At 48.2% G+C, this 25,617-nt stretch overlaps 1 protein-coding gene across 1 annotated transcript in view; it reads left to right on the top strand.

The window, feature by feature from the left end:
• Nucleotides 1–6,081: 6,081 nt before the first annotated feature.
• The window catches only part of IKBKB (inhibitor of nuclear factor kappa B kinase subunit beta), a 32,445-nt gene continuing 12,909 nt past the window's right edge, over nt 6,082–25,617 (top strand). Inside the window, exons 1-13 of the mRNA XM_066639230.1 lie at nt 6,082–6,241; nt 8,887–8,981; nt 10,118–10,235; nt 12,280–12,349; nt 13,107–13,195; nt 14,195–14,284; nt 16,643–16,767; nt 19,667–19,774; nt 20,360–20,489; nt 21,680–21,874; nt 23,141–23,255; nt 24,724–24,847; nt 25,209–25,360. Coding sequence (XP_066495327.1) covers nt 6,122–6,241; nt 8,887–8,981; nt 10,118–10,235; nt 12,280–12,349; nt 13,107–13,195; nt 14,195–14,284; nt 16,643–16,767; nt 19,667–19,774; nt 20,360–20,489; nt 21,680–21,874; nt 23,141–23,255; nt 24,724–24,847; nt 25,209–25,360 — 1,531 coding nt within the window. The 5' untranslated portion in view covers nt 6,082–6,121. The remainder of the gene's footprint in view (nt 6,242–8,886; nt 8,982–10,117; nt 10,236–12,279; nt 12,350–13,106; nt 13,196–14,194; nt 14,285–16,642; nt 16,768–19,666; nt 19,775–20,359; nt 20,490–21,679; nt 21,875–23,140; nt 23,256–24,723; nt 24,848–25,208; nt 25,361–25,617) is intronic.

Here is a 25,617-nt window from a genome sequence, read left to right as displayed (position 1 = left end):
GCCGCCATAGAACATAAAAATTCTAAGCAATTTTGGGGTATAATCACCAATTCTGCTCAGAAAACTGCACCTCGCTCTCAGATGGTCATCTCCCCACACGAGTGGTGCCGCTTTTTCTCCAACTTATATCGCCAAGAGGGTGAAAGTGGCTTAGTATCTTTTACTTTAAATCCTTCAGCAACCACCCCATGGCCTCCTGTATCCACTGAAGAAATTATAGAGCTAGTTTCTCAAAGTAAACAAGGGAAAGCTCCTGGGCCAGATTTGGTATTGTCAGAGATCCTGAAAGTGGACCCCGAATGGTGGGCCCCTATTCTATCCTCATTATTCACAGTGGTGGATCAAACAGGTATAATACCAGCTGAATGGACAAATGCTACTATAGTGCCTATTTACAAAAAAGGCGACCATCGTGATCCCTCCAATTTTAGACCTATAATTCTTTTATCAGTGGGGGGAAAACTTTATGCAAAACATCTTTTAAACAAGCTGCTATCCTGGATGGAAGATCTGGGCCTTCCTGGGTGGGATCAGATAGGATTTCGAAAAGGATCTTCACCAATTGATCACTGTGCTGTTTTAGCTCGTCTGATTGACAAGTACACAAGGCTAAAAAATCAAAAATTATATGTTGCTTTTCTGGATCTTAAAGGAGCTTTTGACTCCATTAATAGATCGCTGCTATGGGACAAACTAGTTAAACTCAATATAGACCCTAGACTTCTACCTCTTATTCAGAAACTTTATACAGGCACCACCTGCCAAATTAAATTTACATCTTCGGGGAAATTGACCCCCAAAATTCAGGTTGAAAGGGGAGTGAAACAGGGGTGCATTTTAGCACCCACTCTTTTTAATCTTTTTCTACATGATTTTACCCCCTTTTTGCTTCTGATAGATGGACATTTTTCAAAACTAGGTTCAATGCATATTCCAGCATTGCTTTATGCAGATGATGCAGTGCTAGTATCCTGTACACCTATTGGACTTAAGTGACTTTTAAATAGAACTTCTGACTATCTGAAATGTAACAGACTTGAACTGAATTCTCAGAAAACCAAAGTTATGGTCTTTTCAAAATCATGGAGCCCAGGTACTTGGTCTATTGGAGGGGAGAAACTGGAACAGGTCAAAAGCTTTAAATACCTTGGAATTCACTTCCACTACAATCTTTGCTGGGGTACTCATCAGAAATTGGTTACCAACTTGGCCCGTGTCACTTTGCAGAGCACCAATCGATTCTTTTTTAGTCAGGGCAATCGTTATATACCAGGTGCTCTCAAGGTATTTAATGCCAAGGTATCGGCACAGCTCCTGTACGGGTGCCGTATCTGGATTAGTTCTATAAATCACACCCTTGAGAGTATCCAAGCTAAATTTTTGAGGGCTATCCTGGGTTTACCTAAATCTGTACCATACTCTGCATTATGTTTGGAGACCGGACAATCGCTCTTAGTATCAAGAGCATGGCTTTTAACCATACGCTATTGGCTCCAATTACATTATAACGTGAAACCAGGCAGTCTCCTATCCAGAATGCTATCTAAGTCTGGTTCTTCTAAATGGTATAGCCAAATTAAATCAAAAATCGAATCAATTGGGTTTTCGTTGGATTTTTTAAGTTTCTATCCATTCCCTGAAGTTTATCAAAGGGTAAAGCAAAGAATGCTAGACATTGAGGCACAAAACCTCTTTGAACTTGCTTCTAGAATCTGCTCCCCTCTTAATTTCTCTATCCCGCTAAAGTATGGGCAAATGGTTCCTTATCTGAGTATTCTGATCAACCCCTCTGAACGTCGTGCAATCTCTTTGGCAAGATTCAATGTGTTTCCTTCCAAGGTTACAGAAGGCAGATATAGGCAAATACCATATAAAGAACGCCTCTGCCCTTGTAATTTGGGAAATGTTGAATCAATCATACACATTCTTTTTTATTGTCCTCGGCACACTAGATCCCGCCACACTTACATGACTCCACTTCTCAGCAAAATGAATAGGCTTTCGGATGAGGCAAAACTGAAGTGTCTCCTAAATGACTGCTCACCAGATGTGCTAGAGGGAATTTCTAAATTTTTACTTTTGGTGATTTCCAAGCCTTCTTAATGTAATTTATTAAAAATGTTGATATTTTATGTTGAACTGTAAATGTTTTATTAGTAATTTAGTATCTTAACTCCGTTTTTGATAAACGGGATTAGGACTAATTATGTTTGCTTTTATGATTTCTCTATCTATGCCTAATAAAGGTTTATTCATTCATTCATTCAAATAAAAAGCAAAAATTAAATAACTTTTGAAAAAGTTATTATAAAAAAGGAAAAATAAAATAACTTTTGAGCCAACAAATTAATTCTTTAACTCCGTAACATTATGATGTTTTCATTTCACGGGATTCTCCTTGCAGGCTGGGGACAGACAATGGCTTCTGAGAGTCAGGTAGTTCGACACAGCCCTACTCATCCTTGCCCATTGTATACAAATTATAGAAATTGGTTTATTTGTCCCAGAATTATTTCCGGTCCAACAGGGTGGGGAAGCAGAACAAGAACCATTTGACATGGGTCAGAAAACAGAAAGGAGGGAATTGTTCACACCACAGATGACAATAACTCTTTGGTACTAGGTTCAATTCTCCAGGATGGGAGGAGAACCCAATACTAAAAGTCCAAAGACTTTCAGATATGACAGGCCTTATAAAAGATACAGGACTTTGCTGCCCTCCTGTGGCTGGACCTTAGCATAGCTTTCCAGCGGAGAAGCAGCTCTTTTTGTGCCAACACAACCACAGACAGTTCCAGCCCAATCCCATGTTTGTCTACTCACTGAGTGCAACGGGACCTACTCTCAGGTAAGTGTGCATATATAGGATTGCTGCCTCAGAGTTGGAAGAGACCTTGGAGATAATCTAGTTCAACACTCCACAAAGTACAGGCAATGGCTACAAATCCAGCCTCTGTTTTAAAACTTCCAATGCGGGAGAGTCCTTCAATGCACGAGGAAGACTGTTCCAGTGCTGCACAGCTCTCAGTTAGGACATTCATAAGCCTGACTAGTCTGAATCTACTTCCCTGTAGTTTCAACCCATTGGTTCCACAGTCCAATCCTATACTTTTTCCCACATGGTGGGAGGAGGGATTGAGAAGCTTGGGAGGGGAAAGAGAAAATAATTTCCCTTACCCCCCCCCCATAACCCTCTCAAATACCAATGGTTCTCTTTGGATCTGCACCAGCTCTTTAGGCAAAGGGGGTGCACTGGCTCACTCCAGAGAGGATAGCAAGTTGCCTGCAGATCTTGCCGCCCTTTCCCATATCCAACACACCTCCAGACCTCCCACCATTCTGCCTGTCTACCCCTCCACCCACTCATTAACACCAGCGGGACTTCTTCCCACCACTGCCACACAATGCGTCTGTTGCACTCCTCACATCAGTCTGGAAGTGCACAGCTATGCATGCTTCCAGATCTCTATTTGTAAGGGCTGGAAAGCATGTCCCACCACACCACAGGAACATTAGTTCCAATGGTAGCAGCCTCGCTTAAGGTTGAGCTGATAGTCATGCCCTCAGGAGCCATAGAGAGCAAGTCTTTCCCCTCTTCTATGAGACAGCCCTCCTGATGTTTGAAGACAGCCATTGTGTCTCCCAGTAGCCTTCTCTGCTCCAGGCTAAACATATTAAGCCCTTTTAACCACTCCTCACAGGTGGAATATTTATCCCCAAACTGCATGCCTGGATGGCATCAGCAGGCAGTCTGAAACTCTTGCCCATCAGGGGGCCCACCTAGTGGTAGAGTGCACCATCCAAGAGTGAATTGGGGGGGGGGTCAGTGCCCAGAGGCCCTGAGCACTCTTGCTCCAGAACTGACTGCATCATGACAGTTAACTGATGAGGGACAGAATGCAGATTTTACACGAGGCTCCTTGCAAGATGGCAGCAAAGGCCCGTTTAGTCCAGCATCCTGTTTCTGATAGTTCCCCGGGGTGTGAAGGCAACTGCCACGCTGGGAGCCTGATGCTGAAGGGCAGCTTAGAAGTGAATCCACAAAATAAATCATGTTCTATAACAGGGTTGGCCAACCCGCAGCTCATCCACAAACTGAGCCACATCGAACTCTTTTGACATATAATGTGCGACTCTCAGAAATATGTTGGCTGAGCTCCTTTTTGCATCACAATTAAGATAAAAGGTAAATAAGACATTTTTAAGCTCTATAATTTATTTACCAGGTAAACTCAGAGTCCAGTGGATTAAAATGTAAGTTTATTAATCTTCATGGTGAATAAATATATTTAAATGCTTCATAAATTTTGCAGCTTTCAAAACATCTAAAGTTTAAAACATCCAGACTTGCTTAACTTTACAGCCACGTAGACTATAAGGAGAGGGAAGCAGCCTTGTACAGACCATTCTGAGAGATAACTCTCCATGTTTTTCCTTCTTTGCTGTGGCTCCAAAATGGTTCCAGAGTTGACAGTTTAATAGCTGTTATCTGGTGGAATCAAAAGGAGCAATTCATACAACATTGGAGCAAGAAATAAAAAATGGAAAGACAACACGTCTGTACCTCTGTCATTTCATGGGATTGTAGCCCTAATGGGGAGTCGTGGTCAAGGGAGCCACCAGTTGAAAAAGTTTGGGAACTCATGCTCTGGAGTGTCCACTCAGTGGTGATTCATACAGAGGCCAACAGGTGTCCACAGTTTCCAGCTGATCGCAGTTTAGGTTTGAAGCCTTAGGGCACAATCCTTTCCAGCACTGCCATAGCTGTACCAGTGGGGCATATGCTGCATCCTGCAGTTGGGGGGCAGTCACGGAGGTCTCCTCAAGGTAAGACAATGTTTGTTCCCTTACCTTGGAGTTGCATTGTCCTTATGTCAGTGCTGGAAAATTGGTTAGGATTGCGGCCTAAATTGATGATGTCACTTCCAGCCTCGTAACTACCCAGTTAATGACATCACTTTCGGTGGGTCTTGACATACTGTCATTCTGAAAAGTGGGTCCTGATGCTAAAATGTTTGAGAACCACTGCTATAGAGGAGGAGGAGTGATCACAGCAGGTGCGGAGCAGGTGCCACTGTGGGCAGGTGGGCTCTGTGCAAGAAGCAGCAACTGTTGGCCAGCTGGGTGCCCATCTGGCTGCTTCCCCACTCCATCAGCCACTTTGGCTACAGCTGGTTCCCCATTTGGGGCTCCTCCGTACTGCCTCCCTGTGCAGAGTCTAGAAGAGGTCCGTTCCAGGCACCCCCTTCCTTTCTTTCTGAAATGACTCCCGTTCCTCTCTCTGAACTCCATGCAGACAGAACTGGAGACACGCAGAGAGCTGTGGGCCATCAGAAGGCCCACACAGAAGGTAGGCCACACAGAAGGCAGGGGAGGGCACCAGGATACAGGTCTCTTGCCGTCTTGTGTGCTCCCTGGGGCATTGGTGGGCCGCTGTGAGATGCAGGAAGCTGGACTAGGTGGGCCTTGGGCCTGATGCAGTGGGGCTGTTCTGATGGGAACACAAACATGTCTGCCAGTTCTCCACAGGCCAGAATGCAGACAGGCCCCCTTGGTCCAGCACAGACCACCAGAAGCCGTGTGGGACACGAGCAGGTCTGCCAGCTCTCCGTGGGCCGCATCAGAGGCCAAGCCTGTCGGCATGGGCTGTGCAGTGAACTGGCTGTGCGGAAGTGCAGCTGGGGCAGAGCACAGGTTCTGCAGTATGCGAGAGGCTTCCTTCCCCCCCCCCAGCCATTCTGAGTGGGGGCAAAGTGGAGGGGAGTGCCTGGCTCCCGGGGGGGAGGGCCGCCCGCAGCTGCAGTGAGGCTCCCTGCAGCACTCCGGCTGCCCCACTGCACAGGGACCTGAAGAAGCCCTGCTGGGTCAGGCCAAAGCGGCCCGTCCAGACCACTGGGCGGCCAGCGGGCAGGAGGGAAGGGCCTGGGAGCAGCTGCAGCCAAGGCTCGGCCCGGCCTAAAGCCAGAGAACTGCGCCAGCCAGCCAGCGGCGACACTGAACTGGAGGCTCCTCGGGGCGGACTCTGCTCAGAGCAGGGCCGGACCCGCCCTTCGGGGGCGGAGCCCCTCCCGGCCACGCCCACCTCCCACACCGAGGAGCGCGGACAGCCCGCCCCGCCGCGATGGCGCCGCAGCCTCCCGCCCCGCCGCCCCTGCAGTCCCTGAGCAGCTGCGGCCCCTGGGAGATGAAGGAGCGCCTCGGCACCGGCGGCTTCGGCAACGTCATCCGCTGGCACAACCGGGTGGGTGCGCGGGGGGCGCGCGCCGCTCGTGGGGCGCCGGACTGTTCCATTCTGGCCGCGGGGAAAGAGGGCGGGGCTTCCTCGGGCGTGAGGCAGCGTCAGGGCCCCGCTTCGGGGGGAGGCTGGGGCGGGGGGAGGCCTCAGGAAGCGACGACCCCCGTCGCCTGCAGTGGAAAGTTCCAAAGTGCTACCGTAAGTCCTGTGAAGCGCGCGTAGGAACTCTTTCCCTGAACAGGAAATGAAGGGTACCGTATTGCTGCTAATACGAAGGCCTGTCGCTGTGTGGCTTCCTTAGTTCGCCTGCCCTCTGAACTAGCCCAGCCCACAGAGGCTTTGATATGTATTTATAATCACCCCACACACACTCACACATGTGTATATACACACACACACACACATATATGTCCCCTATATATATATATATATATATATATATATATATATATATATATATCCACACCCACATATATGTCCACACACACATATATGGATATATATATATCCACACACACATATATGTCCCCTATACACACACACACACACACACACACACACACACATATATATATATATATATATATATATATATATATATATATATATCTCCACACACACTCTGATATCAGTGATGTGCAGAGGGTGGCAGAGCCTCCCCACTGGAGTCTTTTGAAAAAGTGCTGCCAGGAGGACTGCAAGGATCATGAGGACATAGAGCAGCAGGGATGTGTGGTGGGTGGGGAGGGAAGCAGGTGGGGCATCTGCTTCGGCATGGGAAAAACGGGATACACATCAGGGACGTATTTTTGGGTGGGCAGGCAGGTGAGGCAGAGCCTTCCCTCTGGAGTCCTTCAAGAAAGTGCTGCTGCCCTGTGAGGTGAGGCCGCTCTGCTTCCCCACCCGCCATGCGTCCCTGATGCGTATCCTGTCTTTCCCATGCCAAAGCAGATGCCCAAGGTGGCCTACAGAGCTCCATAATAAATGTACAATGTGTCACAACAATAAGTTTTTTTAAAAGCATTAAAACAGGTTCCCAAATTGTGGGCCGTGACCCAATTTTTGGTGGGTCCTGTAACAACCAAGCAGAGCCTCCAATGAAAAGTTCAGATAACTAACTGCCTCAAGCCCTGAGGCTATTCAAAAATCAGATAGCTGCTAATTCCCTTGCAAAGAGCTCAGCACCTGCAGTTTGCAAGCATATGTAAATAGAGGGAGATACATGTTGGAGCATCTTTTGTCCTGGTTATTATTTTTTTGTAAATATATTTCTTTCTACAATAGATCTCCTTTGAAAAAAGTCTCATAATGCTAGGTGGGTCCTGATAGAATGTCATTTTTAAAAGTGGGTCCCAGTGCTAAAATGTTTGGGAACAACTGCATTAAAGCATTAATTGTAACAGTAATTCGTAAAACATTAAACACATTAAAAGCAAAACAAGAACAGAGCAAAAGCCAAAAAACACACATCATCCAGCCATGGGGATGATGACACAGTAAGTCCAGGGAAGCAGTCAAGCCACCCTGCTGGGGCACAGAGGGCAAACAGCCACCCATCAACCAAATGGCAGTTGAAACAGATATGTTTTGAGCTCTCAGTGAAAAGCCAGAAGGGAGGGAGTAGTTTTTAATATCAGAGAGGAACCCAATGGGACTGCAAACACAGTGTTTTTAGATGAATAGTTTATAATTCAGGAAAAGAGCTCTGCTAAGCAACAGAAAATCCACAGGGGAGAATTTTTTTTGGGGGGGGAGGTAAGAGAAACCAATTGTTTTAATGAATTTGCATTGTGCCTTTGCACTATCTAGTCTTCAGGGCTGCTTCAAACCTAGCTTAGCTCTTCAATTAAGCAGCACCAGAACACCTTTTGTACATACCACTGATACACTTACCAGAGACTCAGGGCTCAATCCTGTCCAACTTTCCAGTGCTGATGCAGCTGTGCCATTGGGGCTTGCTTAGCATTCTGCAGTGGGGGATCAGTCACAGAGGCCTCCTCAAGGTAAGGGAACAAGGTAAGTGCACCAAGGGAACATTGGTTCCCTTACCACGGAGATGTACTGTGGTTGCATCAGCACTGGAGATTTGCATAGGATGGAGCCCTCAGTTTCTGAATTCTCTTGATTTTCACAGTCGTTACCCTGGGCATTGTGTGCTGAAAGTTAAGCTGGAGTCACTGGAAAATAATTAATAAATAAGGTTTATTATTAATTTGGAAGCAGTTTTTGAATGCCACCTTTCCAAACCAGAGAAGAAAGCAATTTGTAAGGCAAGTCAAACATGTGCGAGTCACAGCACTGTCTACAAGTGGGTTCCCCACAAATTCCTGCCATCTGAAGGAATACAAAGACCCCATGAGATTTGCTAAGAGCTTGATGCAGTGGCATAGCTAGAGGTGGTGCAGAGCACTAAGTTTTGTAGGCATCTGAATGCACCCTGCAAGATGCCCCTCCCCTTTGGGGGCCCCTCCCTCCATTTTGCTCCCACTGCCTGGAATGGCTCCAAAGGGGAGGGGCTTTGGACAGTGCATTCAGGTGCCTGCAAAACTTAGTGCTCTGCACCCCCTCCTAGCTGCGTCACTGGTTTGATGATTATGCACTTGCTTGTGTTTACACTGCTGGGGGCTCCCCCCTTTTTGTTTAATTAACAGGAAACTGGTGAGCAAATTGCCATCAAGCAGTGTCGCCAGGAACTGAGTCCCCGCAACAGAGATAGATGGTGTTTGGAAATACAGATCATGAAACGGTAAGTTAGGGAAGTCTAGGGACTTTGGCAGGTTCTTAACCAGCAGGTGATCTCTCTTGGAGAGGGCATCCGACAAGACAACTAGGTGGAAAAGTGCTCCTGCAAGCAGAAGTTTCCTCCTGCAAAGAAGTTTGCTTTCGGGCAGAGCAGTGGTGTTCAAATCAGTGGGTCACAACCCAGTTTTAGTTGCCCTACAAGCTGACAAGGAAAAATGTGTTGAGCATGATGGAAAGGGAAACTGAGCCATAGGTGTGTTTACTCACAAGTAAATAGCCATGTCTTGGCTCTTATTGACAGCCACCAGCATGGTCCCAATTCAATGAACAGGGAGCTCAATAAACACTCCAGAAGGCAAACCTCCCCCCCCCCCCATTGTAAAAAGTATAAAAACAAAGGCTTGAGCAGCTGGTCAAGTGAAACTTTTTTTGTCCCATAAAGCTAGGTGAGTCCCGATGGAGCACTTTTGAGCATCCTGGTGCTAAAAAGTTTGGGAGCCCCTGGGACAGAGCAGTGAGCCCTCATGCAGCGGCATAGCTAGAGCACTAAGTTTTGCAGGGAGCTGTACCACACTGTGCAAGCAGCCCCTCCTCTTCAGAGCCAGGTGTTCACCTCCGTTTTGCTCCCTCCAACCAGAATGGCTCTGGTTGACCTTTGCAAGCCTGCTGCCTGAGGCAACCTCCTCAGTTGGTCTCATGGATAGGCCAGTCCCAAACAGCCCAATTCTCATGTCAGATAGTATGAACTTCCTCTCCTACACAGTGCACTCTGCAGTAGTACTGGCCCCTATGGCAGGATATGTGTCAGTAAACTGTAATAGATTTTGCTTTTTTAAAAACTGCGCTTGTGCTGTGCTTATTTCTGAACAGCTCAACCCATTTCAGTAGCTAGCATGGTGCATGGCATGTGAAATGGGGACTAGCATGTGAAATAGGGACTCAGAAGCAGTGACATAGCTAGAGGGGGTGCAAAGCACTAAGTTTTGCAGGGTGTCTTACTGTGGCATGCAAGTGACCCCTTCCCCTCTGAAGCCAGGCATTTGCCTCCATTTTGCTCCCCCTACCCAGAATGGCTCTGAAGTGGTGGGGGAGGTGCCACTTGCATGCTGCTGGATCTTCTTCGCTCTTCTTTTTCTTCAGACTAAATCACCCCAATGTGGTGGCTGCCCGAGATGTTCCAGAAGGAATGCAGAATCTTGCCCCAAATGACTTGCCACTGCTGGCTATGGAGTACTGTCAGGGAGGAGACCTCAGAAGGGTGAGTCTTTTGGGTGCATGGAAAAAGGACAACCCAAGAATGGAGCACCTGCCCCATGAGGAAAGTTTTGGGATCCGTTTAACTGAGAAAAAGGGTGGATATGGGGAAGGGGGACACAGTATAGGTTCAGAACATTGGGAATGGTGTGGAGAAAAGTGAGAGAGAAATTTTTTTTACCTCTTTCTCATGGCACTAGCTTTGATCAATGAAATAGATTGGCAGGAGGGTCAGCCAGACACATAAAAACATTATGTCACACAGTGTGCAATTAACTTGTGGCACTCATTGCCACAAGATGTGCTGACAGCCACCAGCTTAGATAATTTGAAAAGGGAGTTAGATAAGTTAATGAAGGTCTAGCAGTGGCTGTTAGCCATTTTAGTTTCAATTAAGAGTCCAGGTTCAGAGGCAATGTACTGTACTTCAGAGTGTCAGTTGCCTGGGGACAAACAAAAGAGAGCTATGGTCTTTATGCCTTGGTTGTGGGCTTACCAGGAGCATTTTGTTGGGCACTGTGGAGAACAGGGCGCAGACTAGATAGCTAATCCAGGTGGTTCTTGCAATCTTCTGGGGAAAGACATGGGGTGGTGGAGGTGGTTGTGATGTCTTCTTTCCTTACTGAAATGGAAGTGGCTGGTCTGTTGGACCTTTTCACTTCAGAAGGCAGATGTAGGAATCTCCTAACTGAATGCTCTTTCATGCAAAATCACCCTGCCTGTGGAAAAACGGCACTGAAATTATCCTAGTTATCCTTTTCCCTGAGGTGCTAGTTTACTGCATTTAGGGCTTATGCCTGGGAGGGAGGAACTCAAAACACATGACTGGTTTTTTGAAGGAGTACAATACCAGGAAAGCTCAAATTGTTCTAAGCTTCAGCTCTAGGAATGCCACTATCAGCTTGGAGCCAAACTACACATTATGCTAAGCCTGTCATTCAGAGAGGAAGTAACTGAGAAGTGTTCCTCTTTTTGTCCTAAAGTAACTATGGGAGGGAGCCTGATACAAATCATGATGGGGGGGGTGTTAACACTTTCTCCCTGTGTTGTTTTCTGAGTGAAAGCCACACCCTGCAGGTGCTGTTTGCAACAGTTAGCCCAATGTTTTTTGAGCCCTGGAAGGGCAGGTGGTAGTCCTACATGCACATAGCACACTTCTGCTGTCATAGGAACCAGGTGGCCCTGCTTTGCCTGGCCCAACCCCAGAGAAGCACAGCTGTGCAGCCTTTCAATCTTCCTTCGAAAGAAGTGCAGTTTGGAGAAGGAGACCGCCAAGTCAACGTGATGCACTAGGAAACAGCTGCAGCAGTGGTGTAGCTAGAGGGGGTGTAATGCGCTAAGTTTTGCAGGGAACCTCACCGTTTCATGCAAGTGGCACTTCCCAGTCCCCTTCAGAGCCAGGAGTTTGCCTCCGTTTTGCTCCCCCCCCAGAATGGCTCTGAATGGGAGGGGCTACTTGCATGATATGGTGAGGCTCCCTGCAAAACTTAGTGCTTTGCACCCCCTCTAGCTATGCCACTGAACTGCAGCAGCTGGAGAAGTGTCCCGTTTCCCCCCCCCTTTGCAGGGATGACAGTGTGATTAAACTGCCCAGCATGCAACAGCACTGTCAAGAAAAATAATACCTGCAGGTGAAAGGGTTGAGCAGCCATTAAAGAGCTGCTTTAGGGACACATAATTATGATTAGAGGTATTTATATATCACTTTTTAAAAAATCAGATAGCAACTGGAGGAAGGGGATTTGCAGCAGGAAAATAGCACAGGGTGAATGTGCATATGTGTTTGTATGTAAAACGCTGCTTGTGTGAGAGTCTGAATTTGGATTTGTTTCCCCAACACTTCAGTTGCTTCCTTGCCTTCTGATTCACACCCTGCACCAAGCTTATCTCTGAATGACTGGCTTAACATAACCATATTTTGAAATCCCACCCCCTCCACCTATGTAGAAGCGTATCAAAGAGCACTTATTAATTGTTCACTTAAGCGTATTCCAAACAGACAAGAGCATTAGGAGTTTTCTTATGTTGCCCCCCTTGACATTCTGCAGTACCTGAACCAGCTGGAAAACTGCTGTGGCCTTCGGGAGAGAGCAATCCTCATCTTGCTGTCGGACATCGGTAAGTGACCAGAGGCAGTCCTGCCTTGAGGTACGGAGGAAGGCAGCAGCATTGGGCAGGGGCTTCTTGAGTGGGACACGGACAGCTCTGACCCAGTGGCAGGCTCTACTGCACAGCCACTTCGGAAACGAGCAGGAGCTGTGTCACAGCACAGCAATGCTCTTGTCCGGCTTCTTTTTGTTTTCATGAGCTGATTGTGCCCCATGATGGGGGTGAGAATGCCATTTGGGCATCCTTGATGCAAATAAACATTTTGATGCATTCTATATCTGTGGCTTTGTTCTGCCCCTATGGTCAGAGGAGGACTTGCAGATTGGGCAAAGCAGACCATCAAATGTGCTCCCAGACCTTGCAGCAGAGATTTTCAACTGGTGTGCCTTGAAAGGTCTGCAGGTGTGCCGCAAGGGTTTGGAGCACAGTGGTTGAAAAAATTCCCCGTTCAGTGGCTCTGTTTCTAGGGCAGCTGTCTGTAGTAACAGATTGTCTGTCCTTCTTCCTCTGCTGGCAGAGCACTATGACTGGGAACAAGGCTGCTGCATGTGAGTGGGCAGCACTCATGGTGTGGGGTGTGTATGCACAGGAGAAGGGTCAAAGGACCAAAATGTAAGCCGTGGATGGGGAGCAGCTGGAGGGCTGGATTGGAGGCTCTGCTGGGCTGCCCCTGAGCCTCACTTTGCCCATCATCAAAAGATTCAAATCTAATGTTGATTCCCTCTGCTAACCTGGTTGATGACGTGTCTCTTTCTCTCTTTGGCAGCCTCTGCTCTTGGCTACCTTCATGAGAACAGAATCATCCACAGAGACCTGAAACCAGAGAACATTGTCTTACAGCAAGGAAATGAGAGAGTGAGTTGTTCCCCCCCCAGGACCCCCCAAAAGCAAGACTTGCTGATGCTGAATCTGCTCTCTTTTGAGGGTTGCTCTGTGGGCAGGGCAGGCTGTTGTGAGGGTGAAGATAGTCCTGACTTTGGGTAACATGGTGAATGGGAGGTTTTAGTGCCTTTCAGCTCGGTTAAGCCATTTCTGCCCAGTGTTGCATATATGCAGCAGGGATCAAATGCACCTGTGGGCTGGGCACAAATGGGCTAATATTAATGGATGCATATGGTGCCATTAGTGTGCCTAGTGCTTTACGTAGGGCAGCAATTTTTTCCCAACCGGTGTGTCACGGCACATGGGTGTGCCACTAGAGTTTGGAGTACAACAGTTGGAAACTGCTGAAAAACCCTTCCAGATTCTGCATCTCTTTTCTAGGGTAACTGTCTGCAGTAGCAGATTGTCTGTCCCTCTTCCTCCACCGACAGACAATTTACTCCTACAGACAGGTGCCCTAGAAACGGAGGTGCAGAACCCGGAAGAGTCTCCTGGAAGTGACCTCACAAGATGTGACGATCATAGAGAAGACCATAGAGATCAGTATGCCACGAGAAGAAAAACACTGAAAATGACTGACAGAGAGGAAGAGGTCTCTGCTCAGAGTGGCTTACCGCCTGCAGGGTTTTGGCTCTAGGTTTTTCAAGCAGGCGGCTTTTATTGTATCTGCAATCCTCAGTCCTTTTTCCTTACTGGACTTCTGAGTACAGCAGGATGATAACAGCAGGAGATCGCTCTGGGTCCAAGGCTTGATTCAGCAGGACTATTAAGCATTTAGGAGTTCAGGGCGGCCATTTGACTATAGTGGAGCTGGCCATGCAACTCAATGTTCACGCTGTGCTTTCATCAGCCACTTGGCCTCCTAATTTTTTGTTTTTGCCAGGGCCCTAAGCTCTCCTGTTCCTTCTCCCCACAAGTCTTCTTGAGCTGCTCACAGCAAGCGCCATCTCTGTGCTTTTTTTCCCCCCACAGCTGATACACAAAATCATTGACCTGGGGTATGCCAAGGAGCTGGATCAAGGCAGCCTTTGCACATCCTTTGTTGGGACTCTTCAGTACCTGGTAAGCAAGTGGAGTGTCAGATGTTGACAAGAATGTGATTGGGGAGGAGAAATGGGGAAGTGTGTTGAGGTTGCAGCAAATAACAAGATACTATATTGTTGGTAACTAAAAGGCTGAAGTGCCTGAGGCAGCCTTTCCACAGATGTTACCACGAGGGACAGCCCAGGTTGGTCCACTTCTTGCCACCATCCCCACCTGCTCCCCACTACCTGAAAACCTATGCAGGAGGAAGCGATCCCACCCCCTGCCTCCTTGCATTGCTCCTTCCCATGTGACCTGCTTCAGCAAAACAGGAAGTGAGCTCCCAGCACATGTGCTGCAGGTGTTCCTGTTTGGCTTAAAGGGGACTGCACAAAGAAGTAGTGAGGTGAGTGCACAGGGAAGAGAATCACCACCTTCCCCACAATTTTTTAGGGTGCATCTGGCAGCAGTGGCAATCACTTCCCTTCCCCTTACCTCACTCCTTCCTCATGTGGTCCCTTTAAACAACACAGGAAATGAACTTTCTGATTTGTCTAGAAGACTTGCAAAGGAGGAGTGCAGTAAGGGCAGGTAGGGAAGTAGATCCCTTCCAACCTGCTTGTTTAACATCCTCCCACACGAAACTGGTGTGTGTGGCAGACTTGTGTTGAAGGGCACCCTGAGTCTGTTTGCTGCTCCGCACAACCTACCACTATATGTGCACCGTATTTGTTTATTCATTTTATTTGAAGAATTTATATCCCGTCTTTCTCCCCCACTCAAGGGTACTCAAGGTGGCTTACAGAATAAAAACTAATTAAATTAAAGCAATATTAAAAACATTGAACATAAAAACAATTAAAACACTAAAACAGAACAGACCCAGGATCACACAAAACTATTAAATTCATGTCTCATTCAATGGCGCAGCCAGAGGGGATGCAAAGCGCTAAGCGTAAGGAGCCTCACCACAGCATGCAAGTGGCCCTTCCCCTTCCCTTTCAGAGCCATTTCCAGGCAGTGGGAGCAAAAGAGAAGCAAATGCCCCCCCCATCTGGAATGGCTCTGAAGGGGAGGGGCCGCTTGCACACTGGGATGAGACTCCCTCCAAAACTTAGTGCTTTGCACCCCCTCTAGCTATGCCACTGATCTCATTGAAAACACCAGCCCATCATGTCTGTCACATCGCCCACTTTAGTGATGGGGTGAACATGGTTCCCATGCTAGGTCAGAGTAAAGGTTTGTCTGAGCCCAGCATTCTGTCTGCAGCCAGCGCCAGTCTGCTGCACCTGGGCACTCACAATCTGGGCACAAAGATTGATGGCTTTCTACCTCCATCCTTGTTTGTCCCCAGTGCCTGATATTCGGAGGCATGCTGGAGGTTTCATAAATGTATTATTATTATTATTATTATTATTATTATTAAGAATAAGAATATTTAAATATTCACTTTTCAATCAGACTAGTTCGCAAAGCAGTTTACATAATAAAATCAGTCAATAGTTTCCTGTTCCCAAAGGGTTCACAATCTAAAAAAAAATACAGAAGAGACCCTAGACCAATAGCTGTTCATAGGCCTTGACCACAAATTTGTCTAATCACTTTTTAAATCATCTAATTTCGAATGACCATTCAAAGATATAGTGATGGTAAATTGTAAATGAATAAAATGTGTAGCACCATCAATGTTCTTTGGCTGTCTTTTTATTCTGTGTAATGTAGCTACTGATAAGGGAGACGGAGTGGAGGGGGCAAGGGTAAATAGGGGAAGAAGGCAAGGGAATGGGGGCAATAGTCAATTCTTTCACTACTTGTTCTTAAACTTAGTGACAGCAGAGAAAGGAGCCATGTGGGAGCTGATGTGGGTCAGCAACCTGTGGCTCTCAAGTTGGATCCAGCCCACCATCCAAGGTCATTGACCGGCACAGAGCTCAACTTGGTCGGCTTTGCCTCCCACCAGATGTGTCATGCACCATACAGGGAATGGCCGAGTTGCCTGCAGAAGGTCGTAGCGTGAACCTGGGCAGGTTGCTTTACTGTTCCCTCTCCGGCACACGGCAAATTCAGCAGAGGCAAAGGATCCCAAGCTGAGCTCCACACTACTGAGAGTTCAGCAATCCGGAAGTTCAGCCCCTTTGCTGAAAAGGTTGCCAACCCCTGGATTAAGACATGTTTTGTGAAAGAGATCAAGCCTGACATTAAAGCCTATTTTTGCCCTGTCCACAGGTGTACACATTTGGTCCCTGTTGCGTATATGCAACGTTGGGCAGAAATGGCTTAAAGAAAAGCCTCTTCATGCTTTTCTGGCTTCACATGGTGGGGAGCAGGGAGAAGAAGGGGTGCTTCCAGGGGCACTGGGGTCTTGATGTGCCTCTTTTCTGGTTCTCGACGCTTTAGGCCCCAGAGCTGCTGGAGCAGCAGAAATACACCGTGACGGTGGATTACTGGAGCTTTGGAACTCTGGCCTTTGAATGTGTCACTGGATTCCGCCCTTTCCTCCCCAACTGGCAGCCCGTCCAATGGTGAGTAAATCAAGTTAGGGAGCAGGTCTTGTGTCTGTGTCCTGTCACTTGAGTTCTGGGGAGGACTTGGTTGGTGTCTGTGTTGCTGAGGTGGAGAGAGAAGCAGTCAGTGCTTGGCCTGGCCTCCCCATAAAAAGAGAAAGCCGATTTCGATAACTTCCCATCACCTTTGTTTTGCAAATGATACGCTTGCACACTTCTGCAGCAAACTGAATTCCTTGCCTGCTGGCTCTCCTGTGCTCTTGGTGTGTTGTCTGACTTTCTTTTGTCATATTTTATTTTAAGTTGCTGCTTGTACAATTATTAGAGGTGTGTGTTATTAGAAACTCAAAACACCATCATTTGTGTTTTAAAATATCTGAATAAAACCACATTTTGGTGTTAAGATATTTTCCAGAAATTAAAAAAGGTTACTTTTCCAGGTAAGCCAGGGGTCTGGGGAGCCCTGCGGAGCGCTCTGCAGGGCTCCCCACAGCTTGTAGAAAGTGAAAATTGTGATCACAACCCGCTTCCTGGTTGCAGTCATGAAACTGGAAGTGGGCCACGATAACAACTTTCACTTTTGACAAGCTTCAGGGAGCCCTGCAGAGCACTTCACAGTGCTCTCCAGACCTCCCTCAGTGGCCCCTTAGAGACTGCAATCTTATCCATTTTTACTTGGGAGTAAGCCCTGTTGGCTTACCTATGAGACCTATGTTTGAGAAGACATGCATAGGATTGGGCTGTGACTTGCAGAACTTGCTCTTCCTGAACTCATTTGTCAAGGGAAGATTAGATGTGTGATAGCAACATGTGCTCTTTAAAATGGTGTAGCTTCTGCTTCTTTCACAGACTTCAGTTGAGCCACTGTTTGCTATAAGGCAGTGGTTTTCAAACTCTCATGGAGAGTTTGAGCCACTGTAAGTGCTTGCAGGGGTGGGGGGGAGGCAGCAGGGGTGGGTGGAAAGCAGCGGCGCAGTCCCCAGGATCGCCGCTCAGGGGCTTGGGTACACTTACCCAAGCCTCCTGCAGCCTCCCTGGGGTGCGGGGAGCCTGTTGTGAGCTTTGGCAGGGTTCACTGCTATGGGGAGCCCTACCAAAGGTCGCACCAGGCTCCCCGCACTCCGGGGAGGCTGCAGGAGGCTTGGGTAAGTGCACCCAAGCCCCTGCAGCCCCCTGAGCCCCCACTGCCTCCTCCCTGCCTCCAGGCTGCCCCCACCCCTTAAGGGGGCAGAGGCCAGGGCCCACAGGCTGGGGCGTCGCAACACCCCAGTTTGAAAAGCCCTGCTATAAGGGAAAGAACAGGTGGAGGGGAAATTGAGCAGGCAGGATTTGGATGAAGGCAGCATCCAGAAGTGTGTTCTTTGATGCATGGAACTATGGGTGCAATCTAGACTTGACGACAGGCCAGCACAAGTCTCTTGCGCCAACCCAACAATGTCTCATTTGTGCCGTAAAGCACTTCCATGCCACTGAGTGAAGAGGGAGGCTGGCAAACATCCATGTGTCGGCCTCGCAAGCCGGCCCAAGCCTTGCTGGGTCAGTGCAAAAGTAAGCCTGCACTGGCCAAGTGAGGCCAGCGTGAGAGTCTAGGGGAAGTGGGGAGGCCGGGAGGAGACTTCTGGGGCAGGCCTGTGGGCAGGTGGTGGGTGAGCAGAGGGTGGGGCCAGGATCCAGCACTTGTGCCAGATCCTAATCCTGGTCCTGGGCACCCAAAGCTGCTCTGGACTGCTTGGATCTGCGCCACATCTTGAAGTGGTGCAGATCTGAGTAGCCCCATTTGGGCTGCTGCAACATGACATGGGGTCAGGGGAAGCAATTCCCCTTGCCCGGCCTGAGCATTTTTCGGCCCCAACCCTGCTCTGCATGCGGGGCAGGCCAGCTGACCTGCCTGCTCCAGGGCAAGTTAGAATTAAGCTGCAAATCTGTTATTGCTAAGCTAGTTTTCTTCTTGTGGGGAAGAAACTGCAGTGCTAGCAGTCCAATCCTCTGTGTTTCCTCTTTTATTTCTACAAAACTCATGACTGTAATAAGCCATTGGGTATTTCGGATGTTTAGACAGTTAGCATCACCCTGAGACGTAAGTATACTTACTGAGGTGTAAATATTTAGGCTGTGCATAAAAATGTCATATATGTATCTGCAAGAGGGATCTGAAGGCCTTAGGAATGGACCTCAACAGGTGGGAAACCCTGGCCTCTGAGCGGCCCGCTTGGAGGCAGGCTGTGCAGCTTGGCCTTTCCCAGTTTGAAGAGACACTTGGCCAACAGACTGAGGCAAAAAGGAAGGCCCACAGCCAGGGAGACAGACCAGGGACAGACTGCACTTGCTCCCGGTGTGGAAGGGATTGTCACTCCCGAATCGGCCTTTTCAAGCACACTAGACGCTGTTCCAGAACCACCATTCAGAGTGTGATACCAGTCTTTCGAGACTGAAGATTGCCAATGACTGCTGCTTCTTTCATTATGTGATCCATTCATTCTACTCCTCCTAACTGGGCAAAGAGACATGTTTTAAAGTGGTACCCTCTTATATTTAGTAGGGGAAGAGCAACTGACCTTCTTTACCCCAGCCTGGTGTCTTTTCCAGTGGCTCTTGCTGAGGTCTCTGTTGTCTTCTTCTTCTTTTTTTTAAGATGGTGAATACTTTTGGGATTGGAACCATTGATTGATTTTATTACGTAAACTGCTTTGTGAAGTACTCTGGCTGAAAAGCAGAGTATAAGTATTTTTAATAATTTTGGTTGTCTGTTTACAACTTGATGTATGCAAGTACATGCACATGGTGCATGTACATCTATTTGCCAAATGAAGATGATCTCCATGTATTGGACAAAGTGGGCTTCGATGCACACAGGTTTATGCCGCAATGAGTCTGTTAGGTCTCCTCATCTACTAAGACTCTCTCTTGCCTTTGTTAGGCACGCCAAGGTACGGCAGAAGAAAGAGCTGGATATTGTTGTCTGGGAAGACTTGGATGGAGAAGTGAAATTTTCCCACAAATTGCCACATCCCAATAATCTGAACAGGTAAGGAACTGCTTTCGGGGAACAGCTGGCTGTTGCTGCTGCAGCCCAGCTGGGCTTTCACTGTCTCCAATTCTGCAGCGTGGAAAACCTACTGGTTGTGAAATGGCAGTCATGTACGCTAACTGAACTCTTTTTTCCCCCCTCTGCTTATGTTATGGCACACGCACCCACGCACAGAGCTTTCTGCTGAGCCTTATAGCTAAGTGAGGATTTGAACCTCCGTTTTCCACATGCATACCCTAAATTCTCACCACAGGCTTGACAGTATCAGTGCCATCAACATACACTGCTTTGTGTATTGCTAGTGAAAAACAAAAAATAAGGTCCCTGTCATGAGGAGCCTGCAGTATATATTTTGACGGGGGGGGGGGGGGGGAATCAAGAGAGGAAAATGGAGAAATTAAATTGAATTTAGCCCATAATACTTTGCATGACAATAACGTGAATGTGAAGCTGTACATAGTTTTGAGAGCCTTCTCTTCTGTCATTGTTGGGTTCAGTCCACCCCTTTCAAAGAACCCAAATTGGTGCTGCTAGTCCTCATTGTCGTCCTGTCTGCTCTTCTTCTTTCACTCCTGCTTGTAGCGTTTTGGCTGATCGGCTGGAGAAGTGGTTGCAGCTCATGCTGAAGTGGCACCCGCGGCAGAGGGGAACCGACCCCACGTATGGCGCCAATGGCTGTTTCAAGGCTTTGGATGACATACTGAATTTAAGAGTAAGGGAGCCTGTGTGCTGTGACTTGTATCTCTGTCTGTGCAGACTGTATTATCTGTAGTGCCCTTGTACAAATCTCCAGTACCGCCACACTTGGAATTCTGCGTATGGTTCTGGTTGCCACCAGGAGGATGTTGTAGAGCTGGAAAAGGTAAAGAGGAAGGCGAGCAAAATGAGCAGGGGACTGGAGAACCTTCCTTACAAGGAAGGGTGTAATGTTTGGGGCCTTTTTAGCTTGAAAAAGATGATTAAGCAGAAAAATTGTTATGACATATGAATACATGGTTTGGTGAGAGAGGGAAGTTTATCTCACAGTGCTAGAGTCAGAATGTGACTTGTTGGGACCTCTGTGTGTAGATTTCCCTGTTAAAGATAATACAAGGCTCATCTTAAGGCCCATCTAGTCTGTCATCCTGTTTCAGGGGACAAGGGGGAGGAGAGGGAAGAACTTCCCTCTCTCTATTCTTTCCATATCATGCATTATTTTATAACTGTGATTTTCAATGTTTTTCTTCTCATGGCACACTGACCTCTATGGCCTTCTCTGTGGTGTTTGCCTCTTGTGATGTCACTTCTGGGAGACTCTTCTGGGTTCTGCAGCACCTGTCATTACGAATTGCCTGTCGCACTTCTTCCACCAACTCTGTAGCCCTAGAAACAGAGCCACAGAACCTGGAATAGTCTTTCATCAATTTTCAAGCACTGTGCTCCAAACCCTATGGCACACCTGTAGATTTTTTTTGCAGCACACCAATGTGCTACAGCACAAGAACTGAAAATCACTGTTATTTTCACCTTTGCTGCCTCTCCACCGTCTTTGTTAAACAATTAAAAAAGACTAACATTACTTCCTATGGAAGGTGCACCACCCCACTGATCGGTTTGATTGCCCTCTTCTGCACCTTTTCCCGTCTTGTAATACATTTTTGAAGATGTGGCCATAGATTTGTGGAGGGGCAGTTACACAGTAATCACAGAATCTCGGTTGCCAGAATTATCTGGGCACAAAATGCACATCACCTGTGCCTCTGGCATCTCTAACTCCCTGGTAAAAAGAGTGATGGGGTTGGATTCTATGGGTGAGCTTTACATTTTTGCTTTATATTTTGGACAGAATTGTTGGCATGGAGTGAGGTGGGGACATGCCACTGCTTGACTGTCCCCCAGCTGTTTGGGCCTCTCTCTTTGCAGCTGGTTCATATCCTAGACATGGTGACGGGTGTCGTCCATGTGTACCCCCTGGAGAAGGAAGAGACCCTGCAGAGTCTGAAGACCCGAATTCAGGCTGATACTGGCATCCCGGAGCAGGACCAGGAGCTGCTGCAGGAAGGGGGGTTAGCGCTGTTCCCTGAGAAGCCAGCTATTCAGTATCTTGCTGAAACCAAGGTGAGTCCAGGAACTTCTTCACTCAGTGGCACCAAGTTGGCTCTCCTTGCTGTTGCTAGGATGCTCTTGGTCAGGGAGAAGGAAGCCTGGCCCTTTCCTTTATCCACATACTAGCATTTTGTGGTCACAGTGCCTTTCTTTGCAGCAGCCTGGCCCTTCTGGGTGCATCTGTAATGGACTGTGTGAGGTCTTGTGTGATCATTGTGAGATCTTGCAAGATACAAGATGTTGGCAGTGCGTGAGAGAGCCAGGAAGAAGAGGCCACCAGGGACATCCCATCAGTGATGGGTAGTAGGGCCAGGAGAAGGCTGGGTCACACTAGAGTGTCATTTTGAAAAGTGGGTCCCAGTGCTAAAAAGTTATGAGAACCACTAATCTACACAAAGCCCTTGACAGAACTGTTGTTGTCAAAGGGAGATCCCAAATCCCACCATAGGACCCACCATCAGGCACTCCAGTGGGCAAGGGTCGAGGAGGGTGAGTAAGTGCTGCTACTCTTATGCTTTGCCCCTTTCTTCCTTCCAGACCAATCAGAAGGGAAAAACGAGTAGAGATTGGCGTGGCAACAGCATGCACTCTGTCCCCAGAGGAGGAGGAAGGCGGAGGGAGTGCTGCGGCAGTGAAGAGCAGATGGGTGGGAGGGAGACAGGGGGGCTTCCTGAAATTGGGGTGGCCTGGTCAAAGCAAACCTTCAGAATCTGAAGTGTTTGGCAGGAGTGTCTCCCCTCAGACCCCTAGGCCTGGCTCCTGTTCCAGTTGTCCAGGCCAGAGCATGAAAACACAATGGCAGCTGCAGTGCTGTGGCGAATTGCCTGAGGCCAAGTCGTGACCCATGTCCGAGTCCCAACTCAGACCTTTGCTCCCTTTGGTGCAGGAGAGTTCAAGAGTCTGCTAAACCTACTCATTGACACAGTGAATGTTCCTTGTTGAGGAACAAGGAATAGGACTATGGAAGAGAAGCGAGTGAGCTGCTGGTTTTACCCCACTCCCTTGAAAGATGTTCAGAGAATGCGGTAGGGCAGGGTTTGAAGCAGAGGGGCCCGTTTAGTGTCCCCGAGTGGGAGACCACGTGGGGTCCCCGTGCATGCTGCCTTGAGTTCCAGCTTGGCAGGCAGGTTATAAATGGAACAAAATTAGAGCCATGAGCTACTGCTTTTGTCCACCCCAAGTCCTCTGGCTAGGACAGGGTGATAGAAGTTTGCCAAGTTGCATGTCTGCCCCTGAGAGGTTCCCTCCAGTGGAATGATGCTGGGCCTTTACTTGCAGCTTAATGAAGCAGCGGTGGCAGATGTGGGCCTCTTCTTCCTGTTCGACAACCGGAAAGTCAACTATGAACCCCGGATCTCCCCCCGGCCTCCTCCAGAAAGCATCGGCTGCATCAGTAAGAACAGTCTTGTGCTTAATGCTGCTAGGTGGAGAAAGAGTGACAGGAGCGGGCACAAAGCACCATGGAGCGGCGTTTGCCAAGCACCTCCCTGGTGCAGATCTTGTCTGCCATGAACGAACTGAGAAAATGAACTTAGCCTCTCTCTGAATGCCAGATGCAAGAGAACAGGTCTCTTGTTTTCTTGTGTGCCCCCAGAGGCATCTGGTGGGCCACTAGGAGATACAGGGACTAGTTGGGCCTGTGGCCTGATGCAGCAGGGCTCTTCTTATAGTCTTAAAATGAAGAAGGGCTGGGCTAGAAACTGGAAAATCTAATCCACGTTGGTTTGCAAAGCTCCTCCCAGGAATAGCCCAATAATATTTTTAAGGGTAGAAAGTGCTTCCATGTATTATTTTGAGGGACTCCTTTTCTTTATTTGTTGGCATCCTTCAGTCTCAGAAGACTATGGTATCGCACTCTGAATGGTGGTTCTGGAACAGTGTGTCCTCTCAAGTGCGTGAAGTCTGGGTAAGGTAGATACGGAGGATAGACTGTTACCCACGCAGCAAATCCTCCCTCTCCACGTCGCTGAAATGGTCCAGTGGAAAGGCGGAAACCAATACGTTTGGTTCCAGCGGCGTCACAGGAGTTGCCAGAACGTGACTGTGTTCAGCCATGAACTGCCTCAGGGACTCCGGCTCCGGATTTTGCCTCGAGGTTGACTCCTGAAGCCTTTTCCATACCTGGATGTAGCCACAAGGCAGTGGAGGTTTGGGATCAGAGTTTTCCTTCTCTCAGATGAGGTGCCTTCCCAGGCTAAGGAGTCCCATCTACCCGGTGGCTGTTCAGTCGCCTCTTATGACAAGTACAGCCAAACTGAGGGCCTATTCTTATCACCAGCCCCCAGGGAATACCTGGGGATACACCAGGGACTCCTTACAACTCTGTAAAGTCAGTGAGTGTTATTATCCCCATATTATGGAAGGAAGGACTAAGGCAGAGAGGGAGTGGCTTGCCTAAGGCCACCTGGTGAGTTACATAAGAACATCAGAAGAGCCCTGCTGGATCAGGCCAAAGGCCCACCTAGTTCAACTTCCTGTATCTCACAGTGGCCCACCAGATGCCTCAGGGAGCACAAAAGACAACAAGACACCTGCATCCTGTTGCCGCTTCTTTGCATCTGGTGTTCTGAGATAGCTTACTTCTCAAACTAGGAGGTTGCACATGTCCATCATGGCTTGTAACCTGTGATGGACTTTTCCTCCATCAATCTGTCTAATCCCTTTTTAAAGGCATCTAGGCCAGATACCATCATCACATCCTGTGGCAAGGAGTTCCACAGATTAATTACACACTGGGTAAAGAAATGCCATACTGGCATTTGCTTCAGCGTGGGAAAGGCGGGATTGAAAGACTTCTATCAATTAAATAAATACACCCCCCCCCTTTTTCATTATGATCTTTCTCTTTTTTTCTTCCACAGTCCAGGATCCAAAGAGGACTCTCAATTTCTTCCAGCTGCGCAAGGTGTGGGGCCAGGTATGGCACTCAATCCGGAGGCTGAATGAGGACTTCAATCAGTTCCAGCATGGCCAGCGAGCAGCCATGTATGTGTCAGTGGGCCTTGGAGGGGGAGGAATGGCTGGCAGAAATTCTGTCTGGGTGGGTGGTGAGACAGTGGGCTGCTGGGCATTCCCTGCCAGCTTGTCCCCATCACCACTGCTCAAAGCAGCTGCTTCACCTGGTCTTGCCGTTGGGCCAGTTGTGGAGCCCAAAATGGGCTGGTGGTCCAGTTTTTAATTGAGGAATGGTGTTCTGAAAGGTCAGAGGCAGATGGTGTGGTCCAGGATAGGCTGCAAAGTCATCGGGAACAGCAAGACATGGCAGACTCTGCTCACTGCCTTGATAGAATAAGCTGGGACTGGGGAGCCAAGCCTAGGAAATGACTCTCTCTCCCTGGCCCCGTAGGAGGAACCTGCTGCGACACAACAGCACCCTTTCCAAAATGAAGAACGCCATGGCTTCCTTGTCCCAGCAGCTGAAGGCAAAGCTGGATTTCTTCAAGACCAGCATCCAGATTGACTTGGAGAAGTACAATGAGCAGATTGAGTTTGGCATCAGTGAGTTTTGCTCTTGGAGCAGACTGCGTGGGGAGGGGATCAGGGAGCAATTTGAGGTGAGCAGCACAAACAGAAAATGCTGGCTGAGGGGTCTGTGGCCCAGCTCTTTATACCCTGCATTCTGCTAGGACAGCTCTTCCAAGCCCTTTCTCTTGTGCCTTGATGGCCTGTGATTTCTCTTCCCTGACTCCAGGTAGGTGCCTCTGTTGCGCAACCTGGTGCAAGTGCAGCAACAAATGATGGAGGTACTCTGGTGA

This window comes from Tiliqua scincoides, chromosome 11 (assembly GCF_035046505.1).
Source record: "Tiliqua scincoides isolate rTilSci1 chromosome 11, rTilSci1.hap2, whole genome shotgun sequence".
In the NCBI taxonomy this organism is placed as follows: domain Eukaryota; kingdom Metazoa; phylum Chordata; class Lepidosauria; order Squamata; family Scincidae; genus Tiliqua; species Tiliqua scincoides.
This window is presented reverse-complemented; position numbering and strand designations above follow the sequence as displayed.